Below are 16,645 nucleotides of genomic sequence, written 5' to 3' on the forward strand. Positions count from 1 at the left end.
TAGGGTTTGTGTGAGTGTGTGTGTGCGTGTAAGAGCTCAAGCTCTCTTCTCCTCTGTATCTTTTCAGGATTAGCAAATAAAGAAATAATGATGAAGCATATAAGAGCGATGAACAAGGCATGGATGGAGAAGCATGCCACGATGCAAAAAGACAAGGGTTGCCCATCTTGGTTCAATTATTAACTTTCAGAGCTATTCCAAATAGCATTCCAGGTGCACTCTTTATATGGCTTGGTAGATGAATAAATAATTCTAACATTTGTAATATAAGATTAGTACCTATATATTCTCATAATAATGAAGTAATCTATGAAATATAGAATGAGTACCTCGTTGTTACATAGAGATTGATGGCGTACCCTTGTAGATGTCTTGTCTGCAAAGAAGTTTAAAGATAAATGGAGAACTGCTTTTTATAAAGGTAAGCAAAAGTGGAGGCATGCTACTAGATGGTTAATTGTGATTGCAAACCCTACACAACAAGGAGATGGTTTCTTTGAGTAAGAAAACCTATGTCTTTCCCTCTTAGTCATTTTGATAGGCAACGACATAAATTGGTTTTAATATTGCAGTTTGATTTTGGTGTAGTGTGTTGCAATCGACTAGTGCAAGTAAATTGGGATGACAAAACAAATTGTTTGATAGAGGATAGGTTATATAGCTTAGCATCTAGCACATTGCCAAATGACCAGAAAGCTATGATTTTAGATCTCTTGATTGATGGAGATCCTCGACTTAAGGACTTGCAAATCCCAAAGAGTAAGTAATTATTATTTTCCCAATTTTCTTCATATATACAAAGCATTGTATCTTGTATTAATAACAATTTCAATGGCAATACAACAAATGTAACTTTATTTAGAGATTGGCTAAGACAAGAAGTGATATGGCATGAGAGTAGAACACAAGGTGTGGCAATCCTTATAGAAATTATAATTATATATAAGTAATTTCCAGATACATTTAAGGAAGACCTCGATGATCTCAAGAGATTGTATTCTGGGGAAGCTATTTGAGGAAATGGTGGGATCCCTAAAAAAACAAGGTGTGGCAGCTTCAAACCCTATTTTCATCAAAGCTACTAAGCATGTTGTATTCAGGTGCGTAACAATCTAGAAAGACCACTCACTACTTTTTTTATGTTCTTGTATTCGTAACTTCAACAGAAACAATTATATGTAGATGGATTCGTAAGTGCCATGCTGAGAATTATGTTCTTGTATTTGTAACTTCAATGGAAATAATTGTATGTAGTTGGATTCGTAAGTGCCATGCTGAGAATTATATTGCAACTGTGCTAGCCATCATAAATGAGTGGCAAGATCCAGGACATGAGAACACACAACAAGAACTTCGAGAACTTCGAGATGCAAGGGTGTACAAGAGACTATTCCTTGAATTTCCAAATGGAAAATTTCTTAGGAGAGAGAAGGTGATATACACACGACCTTGTAAATTAAAGCAATCCAAGATGGTATGTACTATATATCTACTCGTGCTAGTAATTAGATTTTTTTTTATAAATATTTAATATTAGATTATATTGATTCGTGATTTATGTTATGAAGACTTGAATTCTACGTGACTAATCACATCTTAAATCAAAGGAGGGCAAAGAGCTTATGAAAGATCAAGAGGTTGATGAAGATGGAGAGGATGAAGGAGATGACGATGATGAAGTTGTAGAAGATCCTGAGATAAGGATGCCATGAATGAAGAGGAAAAATGAAGAAGTGGAAGAAGATGATGAGGACGCTGACGTTGCATTAGAGTTTGATGATAGAAATTTTGAGTATGACATTCGGCCCATCGAAACAACCCCAAAAATTGATGAAGTGGATCATGCTGCAACACAGGCAAGACACTCTTTTACTCGTAATTAATTACTTTTATTAATAAATAGTTGGACTACTAACATATATGATTTGGTTATGGGTGTAGATAAGCTTGGCTAGAGGTAAAGCGCAAATGCACCATTTTGACATAATAATCCAGCTGACCTAGGTGTTTTGACTGTTGGAATTAGGGTTACAGGAAAGCACACAAAGCTTGGAGAAGAAGAAGCCAGAATGCACACAACACAAAGTGTATTAGATTGTGTCAATGTACAAAAGATAAGTTAGCCCTAGAATAATGGGCGTATATACAAGTCGGGGGAAAAAACCTCCTAAAGAGGAAAAAAGTGCCCCGGTGGTCCTAAGTGTGTTCACACACATCACTGCCTATGTATATGGCAACAAATCCCCCGTGGGAGTGATGGTGTGAAACGAGAGCTGGCACTCATGTATAGGGGAGTGCCATGCTCGTAGTATATCAGTCCACAAAGGGGAGCAAGCCCAAAGCTTTGCGGAAAGCTTCGAACTTCTCACGAGGAAGCGCCTTTGTGAAAAGATCGGCGAGGTTGTCCTGTGTTGGCACATAGGCCAAGTTGATCTCTCCTGCTGAGAGTCTCTCCCTGACATAGTGATAATGCACCTCAATGTGCTTTGTGCGAGCATGAAAAATTGGGTTTCTCGCAACTGCCAATGCGCTCTGATAGTCAGTGTAGATAGAGGTGGCAGACTCGTGTCCAACACCCAAATCAGCGCATAAGCCGTCTGAGCCACACACACTCAACCGTAGCTGTGAAAGCTGCCCTATACTCAGCTTCACAACTAGAAGTGGCCACAATAGGTTGCTTCTTGCTCAACCAAGATATGCATGAGCTACCGAGCATGAAACAAAAACCACTTGTGGACACTCTTGTGTCATAGCAACCAGCCCAATCTAAGTCCGAAAAAGCATGTAAATCTGGCGGCAACGATCGCCCCTTGGGATAAAACAACCCAAGATGTATGGTGTCAGTCAAGTAGCGAAAGATGCGTTTAACTGCCTTCCAATGCTGAGACCCTGGGCTATGCATAAACCTGCTCACCTGTGAGACTGTAAACTGAATGTCTGTCCTCGTAATGCATACATAAATGAGGCAACCAACAGCTGTCTGATAGAGTGTGACATCAAAGTGATCTCCAGCATCATGAAGACTCAACTTCAAACTTGTCTCCATTGGAGTAGCAATAGGCTTGCAATCTTTAAGGCCAAATCTTCGCAACAATGTCTCAATATACTTTGTCTGACACAAAGCAATACCTCCATCACACTGCTTAAATTGTATCCCCAAATAATGATGCAAATGCCCCAAATCTGACATCTCAAAAGAAGCATTCAAATCAGCAATATGACTCTCATTTGGTCCTGTGAGGAGCATGTCATCGACATAGAGAGCAATGATTAGATGTACATCATCCACACGTTTAACATACAAAGTGCTTTCTGTTGGACTATTCTGAAATCCATGTGCAGTCAAATATGCATGTATCTTTTCATACCAAGCTCGTGGAGCTTGCTTTAAACCATATAAAGCCTTTTTCAACCTGCACACTTTGTTTTCCTGCCCTCTTTGAACAAAACCACGAGGCTGCGATACATATACCTCCTCATGCAAATCTCCATTCAAGAACGCAGTCTTTATGTCTAACTGATGTATATTCCAACCATTATGAGCTGCCAATGCACAAATGCTACGAATGGTAGTCATACGACAAGTGGGAGCAAAGGTCTCATCAAAATCAATGCCCTTTTTTTGAGCATAACCCTTTGCAACAAGTCTAGCTTTATAGCGATCAACACTACCATCTGGCTTTCGTTTTAACTTAAAAACCCACTTACATCCAATGGCCTTCTTACCAATAGGCAAATCACACAAAAACCATGTACCATTCTTCATTATAGCATCATATTCACTTTGTATTGCAGCCAACCAATTTTCTGATTTTTGTGCCTCATCAAATGAAAGAGGTTCTTCCTCTTCACACATACTAGACATAGCCAAAGCATAACAATCTGATGCATAAGAGGCATGCTGAAAACCTGAACGAGTACGACTAGACATAGGTGCATCAATTTTACTATCACGTAAGGTTTGTACCAGCCATTTAGGCATACCTCTAGCCTGCTCATTTTCAGCCCTATCCTCGTGAATTATATCCTGTAAATCTGCATCAAAAATAGGCTGATCTATGATGTCGTTTGAAATCTGCATAGGCTGAATATTTGCCTCATTAGGACTTATATTTGAATTCCCACCTGTAAATAGAGGCAACAATGTATCAAATACATCCCGTGAGCTCACACCTGTCTCTTTGGTACATAATAACCAAGGCTGCACAGCATCTTCCACAAAAACAACATCTCGACTAATCAAGATACACTTTGATTGTGGATGATACAATCTGTAACCCTTGCTCTCAGCACTGTAACCAATAAAAATGCATTTGACAGCCTTATCATCCAATTTTTTTCGTTGTTGCACAGGCACTAAAGCATAGGCCAAGCAACCAAAGACACGCAAGTGACCAATAGAAGGTTTCCTGCCATGCCAAGCTTCGTATGGAGTAATAGACTGCAAGGCCCTATTGGGACACCTGTTGAGTACATATGCAGTACACATGACAGCCTCAAGCCAAAACGCATGTGGCAAAGCTTGGCTCTCGACCATACATTGTGCCATCTCTATAAGTGACCTGTTTTTCCTCTCAGCAACACCATTTTGCTGAGGGGTATACGGCACTGTACATTAGTGTTTTATCCCATGACTAGCCAGAAATGCATCAAACTCTTTAGACATGTACTCCCCCCCTCGATCAGAACGGAGGGTGCCCACATTACAATTGGATACATTTTCAACCATAAGCAAAAACTGTTTGAAGCACAAAAACACTTCGGACTTTGCCTTCAGTGGATATACCCATGCATGCCTTGAGTAATCATCAATGAAAGTCACGAAGTACAAGTGTTTACCAAATGACGGAGTTTGCATAGGCCCACATACATCACTATGTACAAGTTACAATTTGCGATTGGCCCGCACAGAACCATCCTTTGGAAACGCAGAACGCTGCATTTTGCCTAAAATACAGCCTTCACAAACATGTTTCAATGGTGCCTCATATCAAATTTCTGCAAAACGCAGCAAACTAGCAAAGTTCAGATGACCAAAACGAGCATGCCGTAGCTTTGCATCTGAAACTGCCTATTCATCAGAAACTGCATTTGCTGAATCTTCCACACACTTGTCATAAGAATTGAGCCTATACAACCCACGAAACAAGGTGCCAGATACAATAAGCGTATCACCAGAAGTCAAATCATGAATAGTACATCTGTCATCCACAAATTTGACTACAAGTCCAAGTCTAGCAAGCGCAGAGACAGACAATAGATTCTTCTTTATCCCTGGCACATACAAAGCATCTGAAAGTGTGAAAGCGCTGCCATTTGCAGCAGTAAGCATAATTTTACCAATGCCCTTCACTGGGTAAGAAGCATTATTGGCACATGTGACAGTATTCCCATTAGGGACAGCCTCAAGACAAGTGAACATATGACGATGTGAGATAATGTGCTTTGTAGCACCACTGTCAAAATACGATACATCAGAGTCAACAGAAACTACCAAGCATGCATCATGTACAGATGGGTCATACTGGCAATATACGCTAAACGCCCATTCTGTATCCTGCACAACATTTGCAGAATCTGCATTTGTAGAAGCATCTGCTATTGTGGCTACATTTGACTCTTTCTTCGTTGCCTCTTTAGCCTTTAGCTTAGGGCAATTCTTAATGACATGATCAGTTGCCTTACAATAGTTGCACCTCATTTTTTTCTTGCCTTTATCAAGAGCCTTCTCGGATTTATTGTTGCTACCTGTGGAAGGAGAAGAAGTTGCAGACCTACTAATAGGAGAAGAAACAGTGGAAGGGGCTGCCTTACCACTTCTTCTCTACTGGGCAGGAGCAAATGCTTGATCAACTGCACGCTGCCTAGCCCTATTTTGCCTGGACTGCGCTTCTTGCAAGAGCTTGTTGACTAAATTATCATACTTGACAACATCAAGTCTGTCCTCAATAACAAGTCTCCACGTGGAAGTAAAAGTCTGATATGACTCAGGTAAAGCATCAAGAACAGTCTGCACAAGAGAATGATCATGAATAATCTCACCTGTAGAAATCAACTGTTCCTTGAGATCTTTAATCTCAGCAAGAAAAACATTCATGTCATCATCTTCCTGCATAATCTTCGATTCTAGCTCTTTACGCAGGTAAGAGATTTTTGCCTCGTTACGACCTGCATACAAACCAGCTAGAATATCCCAAGCCTGTTTTGCTGTTTTAGCTGAAAGAATATGTGGGGTGATGTTATGTTTGACAGAAAGTGGCATGAGCTTGCGTATCTTTACCATCCCAACGAGCTTGTTCAACAGTGGGTAAAACAGCAGCAACAGTAGAGCTGCTAGAACCTGCAACATCCTCAACAGATCCTACATCCACAGAACACCCTGCACAATGTTCCACACTCCTTTTGCAACCAAAACATGATGCATCATGTATGCCCAAAGTGGGTAGTTGCTATCTCCATCCAATTTGTCATCAGCAGAGATAACATGCGAAATACATCATTGCTGTTATCAGCCATGGCCACTGACTGAAACTGATGCAAAAGCTACCTGTAATGAAGCAAAGACTGAACAGAAAACAACTTGTGCTATGTAGCACGGTCCACAATAGAATACGTATGCCTGTTCTGCAAAAAACTGCATTATCGAAATTTCTACGAAAAATGACGAACACCTGTGCAGAACTTGAAATGCAAAAACGGAGCCCGAAACGACCTCAGATGCAATTTCTGAGAACGCAAAGTCCTATGGGCTATTTGCAGAGTATAGGGACCTGCAAGCGCTCATGAAAGCTCACCTCAATCGGAGAACGTGAGTCGGAGGGTGCTGGCGGTGTAGCCCTGAAAGCCGATGCCTGCTTTGATACCAATTGTTGGAATTAGGGTTGCAGGAAAGCACACAAAGCTTGGAGAAGAAGAAGCTAGAATGCACACAATACAAAGTGTATTAGATTGTGTCAATGTACAAAAGATAAGTTAGCCCTAGAATAATGGGCGTATATACAAGTCGGGGGAAAAAACCTCCTAAAGAGGGAAAAAGTGCCCCGGCGGTCCTAAGTGTGTTCACACACATCACTGCCTATGTATAATGTACTTACAATCAAGTTCCTCTACTATTGTGGAAACCTCGTCGCTCATCACAAGTATATTAATCAATTTTGCATCACATGTGTAATGACAATCAATGTGTATCTTTTGTATTGTTCTTAACAAACTCTTCTCAACATGGTGCAACAATACATACTTTTGCGAAGGTGAGAACATTTGCAAGGGATCCTACCAAGATAGGGCGTGCAATTCAAAACCAAGAGAGTCCAGAGGAGTTAGCATGTCTTTAAGATATGTTACAAAGTGTGAAAGAGGCAAACTGAACCTTCAATATTAAAGGTATCAATACAAGCACAAGATGTGATTATATTATAGTGAGGTTGCCCACATGAGCTTCCTCGATGATGTTATCCCACCATGGAATCTCTATACATGTGAGTGATCAAGAGGAAATTTTTAACAACAAAACCTTACGTTACTCTGTTTACGTTGGGCACAAATTCTCATGTTTTCACATCAATGTCACGTAGATGGAGATGAGCCTTTATTGCTCAAGATTTGTGAGACATCCTTGATAACAATCCCTCCCGTATTGTCATGTTTTCACGTCAATCTCACGTAGATGGAGACGAGCCTTTATTGCTCAAGATTTGTGAGACATCCTTGATAACAATGGCTTCCGTATTATCATTGGTACAATGTATCAAGTGAAAATCATGATAGGCAAGGCCGAGCAATATGGCTTCGTATTAGACACCCTGTTAAATGTGCAGTTTACGACGAAGATTGGAAAAGCGTTTGGACATGAGGTGAGCAACACTAACCATAGAGGTGCTTATGATTCTCATAAAAGGTTGCCATTGAATAACACTTTCTATTATAATAAATCTTCTGATACTCTTGTGCAGACACATACCCTCGTCCGTTGCTACGTTCTTGAGCATAGTTAGAATAAACCATGCATAAATTTTCACCTGATTATATCATTGATCCTTGTGCAGACACATACCCTCGTCCGTTGCTACGTTCTTGAGCATAGTTAGAATAAACCATGCATAAATTTTCACCTGATTATATCATTGATCCTTGTGCCAGTATGCACTGGGGATGCCCAAATGGGATTGCATGGTGAGGTAAGGCATAAACATATGAGTACTCCAAATTATTGGTGTTGCATATCATAAACATATGAGTACTCCAAATTATTGGTGTTGCATATTACGTGGAATTTAGAGAAATGTTTTCTTTGTAGGTGGATGTCAAAGTGGATATTAGTTTTGGGATAGTCTCTTGAAGCACCATAGGGCAAGTGATTGTAGAGCTTTATGCAGGATGTGGAGATTGTGCTATGGTAGCGTAAAAATTAGGTATGAACATAGTTTGTATTGATTTAGAAGATGACATTGTAAAGGGTGTCTCAAATGAAGATGTCATTGTAATTCAATGAACAGATTGTTTACAAATATTCAACAGATTGGGTTTAACAATTGTTTATGATCAAGTCATGATCTTAGAGAGAGAGAGAGAGAGAGAGGGTGGGAGGTGGTGGGGAGAGATAGAGAGAGAGTGTTCAAAGTAGAGAGAGAGAGAGAGAGAGAGAGAGAGAGAGAGAGAGAGGAGCTAGGTTAGAGGGGAGGAGCGGGGCTGGGGGCTGGGAGGTGGTGGGGAGAATTAGAGAGAGAGTGTTTAAAGTAGAGAGGGAGGGTAGCCAAGTAAAGATCCCTCTAAAGCTCTCTACACCAAACTCCCTCGGTGACAACCCCCTATACTTTCTTGAGTTAGCCTTTCTTAAGTTTGGACATGCCCATAACCACGTGGACATAAATTAACCTGTGTTGCCTTGGTTTCGCTAGCCCCCAATGATTGTTTAAGAACGAGTAGAGTCTAGAGGCCTTGTCTTGTTTACATCTATTCGTTGAGTTGCAAGAGACAAGCTATTCAACATTTAGATCAACAAACAACACTTGTTTCCATTCCAAAACTGACAAGCAAGCTTTGCCACTACCCAATCCAACAACCTTGAGCTTGTCACACATTGTACCAATGGTGCTTAATCAAGATGTAAATCCCTTCTAAATATATTCAAACTCGGCTACACTCATGTTTACTTCCATAATTATCTATGTAGATGAATTTTCCATAATAGTATCCTTACACTTAATTCAATATGAAGCATTGTGTGTGTATGTGAAGACTCTCAAGCAACTTGCTAAAACCAATAATATCACCATCACCACCCAATTTGGGAACCAGAGAAGAGGTTTTATTATGCCTTCATTTCGTTTATTTCCAAAACAAGGATATATGCTTAGAGGTGTTTACCTAACCTAGATGGGAGAATAGTTAGGCTCCTTAACAAGCGAGAAAACTATAAGGACATTTCTACCCAAGTTACAATGCTTGCACCACATGGCATTTCGAGAATGCACAAAAGAAGTGCAATCTCAAATTCCTTAAATCTAGAATTGGGCATGTGGACAATACCACTTTTGAACAATTCTATTGTGCATTTTGAGACTGCACAATAGAAGTGCAATCTCAATCTCCATAAATCTAGAATTGGACATGTGAACAATACCATTTCTGAACAAAGAAAGTGCAAAAAGGCGAGGATCTTTTAATAAATATAGAGAATGTTTCCTTGTTGCTAGCAGCGGGTTCCCTCATTACACAAATTCTCTCCTTTATATTAGCCCACCAAGATTACATGTTAGTATGTAGTTAAAAAAATCTACAAAACTATATGTAATGGACTTGCAATACTCTCATTTTCACTTATGAATAATATTTTAATTTAAAAGAAGAAATTTTTAATGCATTTTAGTTGTATATATATATATATATATTAAAAATTAGAAGTTAATTGGTTAACCAGTTAGGGCATAGGGAGGAAAAAAGGTTGAGAAACATTTAAGGCAAAAGCTCTAATAAACATGTGCTTCCTTGCTTGTCCGGCTAGTGTGAAACATAAATTGCGAGAATCTGACTGTGGTTTTAAGGGTTTACGCTGCATCTAAGGGTTCTCCTGTGCGGCAGCGTTTGCCTGTGCTACAAGCAAAGCTCCATGGGGACTTCTTTGGACGAGAAAACCTCTGCTCAAGTCCTTCGCCAGGTCAGTTATGCATCTTTTTTGTTTCTGCTGTTATGATACGTGTTTGTGTGTGTGTGTGTGTGTGAGAGAGAGAGAGAGAGAGAGAGAGAGAGAGAGAGTGTTGGTGCTGATAAGAGAGAGTGCGTCTGCGTGTTTTGTGTGTGTGTGTGTGTGTGTGAGAGAGAGAGAGAGAGAGATTGATTTTTTGCTGTCTCTCTAAAAAACCATTGCTCATCTTTTTGTTGGGGTGGAGACGTGGGCAAGCACCACGAGTGTCAGGGTTTGAACTCACATATTTTGGGAGGGGTGATTTTTTGGCTGTCTTTTATCTTTCTTTCATGCTGTATCCCATACATGGTGATTCTGTGAGCTTGATTTTCTGTGTGTACACAGCCTTGTTTCTCAAGTATTTTTAGGTCTGACCAAAAGGCTGTGTAAGAAAGCCCACAGCCTGTTTAAACGGGAGAGAGAGAGAGAGAGAGAGAGAGAGAGAGAGGGAGAGAGAGAGAGGGAGTCATTTTTCGTTTCTATAGGTGGAGTTCTACTTCAGTGACAGCAATCTACCAGGCGATAAATTTTTGCGGCAGTGTGTTGAAGGGACTGAGGGTGGTTGTATCCTTTTAGATTACTATTGAAGTTGGTCTATACTGAAACACATGAAATTGCTCTGTGTGAATCCTTAACACTGTCAGTGGTAAGCCTTCCCCTGATATGCTCTTTTGGGCGGATGAGAAACCATCTCAAATTAAAAGAGGGTGGTCCTGACAACGTCCCTGCAGAGACGACTGCTGCTGTTGCTGAAGTGCTTCGAAAATCGACTTTTTTAACAGTTTCTGATGATGGTAACATGATTTTATTGCCATGGGGATTTCTTCTTAATATTCCTTCTGCTATGTCACCTGTTCATATGGAATCCTTCCAAGCATGGGTGTGTTACTAGAAAAGGCCAATTTGTTGAGAAATGCTAAAGGGAATCCCATAAATACAGGTGTAACCACCATGAGTGTCATTTCATGTGGCATTAAAACATGATTGATTTTCTTAGGCTGCTGTCCGGTCTTTGGATTTTTGTGGTTTGTAGGTCAGAAAGTTGGCCGAATTGCTCCCCTATTGAAGCTTGATGAAGTCCAGGCTGCAGTAGATGCTAGAAGTATTGCAGCAGGTCCTCTTCGTTGGACAATGACAATGGAAGAAGTTGAAACGTTCTTTTCTCAGCATGCGAAGGTGAGATACATTGTAATATGTATGATGACATCATCTCTGGCTTTTTTTTGAACTGGAAACTAGACCTGTCCAACTCCCTGCCTGTCCCACGGGCAAGATATGTTCTGTAGCTAGCCTTATTTTTGTCTGCAATGCAGCTTTGTCTATTAAAAGTAAATCACTCCCACGTAATATATTTGCTTTGCGTTATTGCAGGTAAACAGCGTGCGTTTACCTCGCCACCCTGTAGGGAGAGTCTTTTGTGGCTTTGCTGTTGTGGAGCTTTGTTCTGAAGATGATGCCAAGAAGGTGTTGGAGTTGAAAACATCATTTGATGGTATCGAATTGGAGATAAAACCAAAGTATGGGACGTGATTTTTGCAGTACATTTCAAAAATTTTACTTTTCTTTTAGTCACTTATGGCATAATGTGTTGGAAAAGATGGGATGCATAGAAAGTCCATGAGACACCCTCAATGTTTGGCCTGTGCATACCTAGCAATGATTATCTGTCATGTGCATCACCGCACTTGGAGTTGCTTTTTGGACATGCTTTACCAACAAGTGCAAGGCCCTGAGGTGGGACACTAGGCTTATTCAGTGTGAGCCCTTGTCCAGGGATGGGTCGTCGTTGGATATTGGCCATTCAGTATTTCATGCTAGTCTACTCATTCAAGTACTCTTAACTTCTCCAATGAGGATGTCCCGCCACCAAGGCGACAAAAAAAAAACACCAAAAACAAAATAAAGAGTACACAAAAAATCAAACTCATAAGAGCCCATCAGTCTAGATGGATACTGCCAGCACTCCACTAACTTCTTTTCATCTTACTAAATCCCCCACCCTCTCATTTTTCCGGAGAGACATGAGAATTAACCAAGTGCGACACTTCCCCACGTGTCTCGACAACTCCTCTCACCGATCACGAGGGCGCGATCGACTTTAGTAAGGGGAGTATGTTAACCATATATTGGTTAACACATTCCTACGACAACTATGTCCGCATACTTATGTAATGGGCACCGTAAATCCCATCATTGGATGAGGGAAACGTCCTAAAGACGCTCCCAAATATTGGGCTTCGAGGGACAAACAAGAGGATCTTGGTCAGTTAGCTAAACCATAGAGAAAAGCCTTGTAACTATGTTTTGGGCGCCTTGGGTCACTTACTCCTAGGTGGCCTAGCGGGAAAAGGCATTAGGGAAAAATCTCAACCAAGAATCTCCAAGCCAATGGATACATAGGCCACATTGAAAACGATGGGTACATTTAAGATAATTTAGTGGACATACTTGTGTGTTGCCAATTGCTTGAATATACGCATTGGCTTGGATACCAATATATTAATTTTCTTAACATAGTCCTGGATTGTCATGTATACGAGCTTCCCATCACATTGGCCATTGGGCACTTCCAAGCCATGGGACACACCTAAGAGAGTGGGTACACTAGACGTAATGGATATATCTAAGGTAATGGGCACATACAATGAGGGGTATACAAGCCATTACTAATGAATCAATGTGAGTAACTCACACTTAATGGCATACAAGCCAATGGTAATGTAATATCAGAGATTTTGCTTCTAACCAAGAATCTTCAAGCCAATGGGTACATTGAATAAAATGACTACATCTAAGATAATGTGTGTACAAGCTGATGTACCCACCTGCTTGCGTGTGACCAATATCCTGCATGTACCCACTCTCTTAGGTCTGTTGCCCATGGCTTGGAGGTGTCCAATAGCCAATGTAATATATTGGCTTGAATAAACCCGTTGGCTTGTATGCCATTAACTTTGAGCTACTCACATTGTTTCATTGATTTTTAGCCAGACAAAAAGGGTACTAAACTATAAGCCTTTGCCCTTTGGGCAGGCCAAAATTTTCACTCACTAGATCACAAGTTAGCCTATGAATGTTTAGGCTCTAGTTCTCAAAGGTCTCATACTGTTCCCTGAAAACTATTCATTAGAGGTCATAGGCGGGAAGGCCGTATCTCGTGCTGCTAATAAGTGCTCCACACATTGGTTTAAGTGAATTTTTTGACACACAAGGCTTGTTATGTGGGATAAGCCTATTGTTTGCACCCAACCCCATCAAAGACAACACCAAAAACACCTCCATCAAGTAGATCATAATCCATTTTCCCTCTATGAACAAGTCTCCGTCACGAGAACGTGCAACAGGGGAGCATGCATCAACAGATCCCTGCACTGCAAGGCTTTTGCCTAGCATCGCGTCTAGCATGATACTAGAGAAGGATCCTCTGCTTGAGGATGTGTCTACCCTGCAAAGATGACAGGCTGGCAGCTTGGGCAATGGATATCACCTCCGGCCCGTGACGATTGCAATCTGAAGTTTATGTGAGCTGGTCATCTTGTACGTGGGGTGCTGGTGCTGGCCTTTTGCGTAGCAATTTTGTGTGCTTTACTTCAACCAGGACAAGGTCTATGGCTTCGTCCTTGCTATGAATCAAGTAGGACTCATTGACGTTCTACTGAGATGCATATAATCGTAGTGGTCTTGCCTGTTTAGGCTGAAGGATGGATGTAACGTGCCCCATGGGGGATCGCATACATGTTGGTGTGTATAATCACTAGCTAATGGGATCTTAAGTGTGCATACTGTTCGAGAACCTCTTATAATCGTTTTTTGTTATTCCATCTACCTATGGGTGGTGTTGTATGGAGAAAGAAAAGAGGGGGAGATGTATGTGTTTAGTCTTTGCTGATACTGAATTGGTTACGACTATAGTGGAAGAGGGCATGTGACTCTAGAGAGTGGTCCAAAGCCCTCTTTGATTAGGTGATGAAAGCGGCCTCGTACCTCATAGTAAACTTGGCAGTGGCATGTGTAGTGCAACTCTATCTCAGGCTCCATGTGATAGGGGACATACCTGACCTCTGTTTGCACTCTAGTGTATCTACTAAAATTGGATGACATATGAACTATAGTTAGATCCTGTGGTTCTTAATGTGTTCTACATCTTGGGACTACCTTCAATGAGAGAGAATCATCACTAGAGATGTTGTGTTTGGCTTGCATGGCTTGCTTGGCTAGAGGATATACCATAGAAGGTTGGTTTATACCTTCATCTAGTGCCCTTGTAGAAGCACCCCCTTCATATAATGATGGGTGCAAGTACTTTTACGCATTCCCCCCCCCCCCAAAATTTTTTTTTTAACACTAGGAACCTTTTCGAAATGAGACCGTTTTGTTTGAGTTTCACAGGGTATACGCGCGCCAACAGGGTGTACCCGCGCAAACAGGGTACAGCATACAGGTAAACAGGTACATCATGGCAACGAGCTTGGAGAAAGCAAGGGCTTATGAGCTGCACAGGGTGTTAAGGACTGATAGAGAGCTTGGGAAGGGCATGTTTAGATGCCGGTTTAACTGTAGGATAAAGGGGAAACCGGTCAGTTTCTATAATGTCAATGCCCTGAACACGCATATGCGTAGCAAACATGAATGGACACTCTTCTATCCAACACAGAAAACAAGCGTCAAGCTGGATAATGCTCTCATAGAAAGCTACAAGCCATTCTATGAGAGTAGCCTCTTGTTTCATGAGACGGATGTAGTGCATGATGATGTAGTGCATGAAAGGGATGAAGTGGTGACTGATGTGGGGCGGGAAAAGAAAAATGTAGGCCATGTTGGGACATACGACACGCATCATTATGTACGCAGACGTGGTTATGCTTCTCAAAAGAGAAAGCATGGTGTAGATGATGTCAACTCTTGGTCCCAAAAATGGGATGACATGCACTCCCGGTGTGAAAAGTTGGAGATAGCGTGCCGGGAATTGCAGGCAGAATGCTTGCACATGAAGAGATGTTGCTTAGAAAGCATTGAATCTAATGATTTGGGCAAGAGAGTGGAAGCTTTTCTTGACAAAAACATGCCTCTTTATGTGCAAAAATACTTTCGCAAGGACGGCGAGAGGGAAGAGCCAGCCAGAGGTCCAGTGGAGGCTGAATGCCTGGCAGACGCTGGTCATGTACAAACTGCCCATGTGCCAGATGAGGTTGCGCATGTACAAACTGCCCATGCGGTTGTGCAAGATGAGGTTGCCCAGGTTGGGGAGGCAGAGCCTGCTCCCAAGGTTAGGGAGGCAGAGCCTATGCAAGTTGTTGCCTTGGTTGGGGAGGCAGAGCCTATGCAAGATGCTGCCCATGTGGTTGTGCCGGAGTTTGCAGTTGTGCAAGATGTGGTAGATGTGGTTGGGGAGGCAGAGCCTGCTGCGTATATGCAAGATGTTGCCTAGGTTGGGGAGGCAGAGGCTGCTGCCCATGTGCAAGATGTTGCCCAGGTTGGGGAGGCAGAGGCTGCCCATGTGGTTGGGGAGGCAGAGGCTGCTGCCCATGTGCAAGATGTTGCCCAGGTTGGGGAGGCAGAGGCTGCCCATGTGGTTGGGGAGGCAGAGCCTGCTGCCCATGTGCATGATGTTGCCCAGGTTGGGGAGGCAGAGGCTGCCTATGTGGTTGGGGAGGCAGAGGCTGCCCATGTGGTTGGGCAGGAAGAGCCTATGCAAGATGCTGCCCGTGTGTTTGTTGTGCCGGAGTTTGCAGTTATGCAAGATGTGGTAGATGTGGTTGGAGAGGCAGAGCCTGCTGTTGTGGTTGGGGAGGCAGAGCCTGATGCTGCCCAGGTTGGGGAGGCAGTGGGCACACATGCCAGAGCCAGCCCAAAGTCTCAAAAATCAGGGTCCACTTTCATGTCTTACGTCCGAGCAAGAGTCCATGCTTGCTAATGCTACTGTAGATCCAGATCTTACTGTTGAACAAATTCGTATGGCTGCAAATGAGGATGTGGAGACGGCTTTAAGGCTTATCCTCCTGCAAGAAAGGTCATTACACATAAATGACTTGCAAGTCATATCCAAAAAGCAAGCAAAAGGTAGAAAGAAAAGCAAGAATAAAGAAGAGGAGTGTATATATGAAAAGGTTGAAAGGAAAACATTAGAGTTTCAACCCTCTTTCGTGTCCATGCTTCTTGAAAGGCAAACCATGATGAACATAGCATGCTTTGACATGCTACTCAGAGCTGCTTGCTGGATGAGAGGAAAGCTCAGTGATTCTGATTTGGTTATTATTGATCCGCTTGTGTTTTGTGGGGCAAATGATATCTTTGTCAAGGCATGGACTCATCAAATGCCACAGGGGTATGAACGTATGATTCTGGTTTGCATGCCTATTGTTTATGACAATCACTGGTCATTGGTTTTGCTGGCGAAGGAGGAGCCGCTTTGTTTGCTAAAAACGAAAGAACGGGCTAAATTTTTGAGTAAGAAGAAGCATC

The 16,645-nt window shown here is 41.9% G+C and overlaps 1 protein-coding gene across 1 annotated transcript in view; it reads left to right on the forward strand.

Moving 5' to 3' along the window:
• Positions 1 to 10,000: 10,000 nt before the first annotated feature.
• LA1 (La protein 1) overlaps positions 10,001 to 16,645 on the forward strand; it is a 44,609-nt gene continuing 37,964 nt past the window's right edge. Inside the window, exons 1-5 of the mRNA XM_086774769.1 lie at positions 10,001 to 10,156; positions 10,669 to 10,747; positions 10,828 to 10,977; positions 11,217 to 11,359; positions 11,555 to 11,700. Of these exons, the coding sequence (XP_086630895.1) occupies positions 10,109 to 10,156; positions 10,669 to 10,747; positions 10,828 to 10,977; positions 11,217 to 11,359; positions 11,555 to 11,700 (566 nt within the window). The 5' untranslated portion in view covers positions 10,001 to 10,108. The remainder of the gene's footprint in view (positions 10,157 to 10,668; positions 10,748 to 10,827; positions 10,978 to 11,216; positions 11,360 to 11,554; positions 11,701 to 16,645) is intronic.

This window comes from Cibotium barometz, chromosome 35 (genome assembly GCF_041138505.1).
Source record: "Cibotium barometz isolate CiBa-2024 chromosome 35, ASM4113850v1, whole genome shotgun sequence".
In the NCBI taxonomy this organism is placed as follows: domain Eukaryota; kingdom Viridiplantae; phylum Streptophyta; class Polypodiopsida; order Cyatheales; family Cibotiaceae; genus Cibotium; species Cibotium barometz.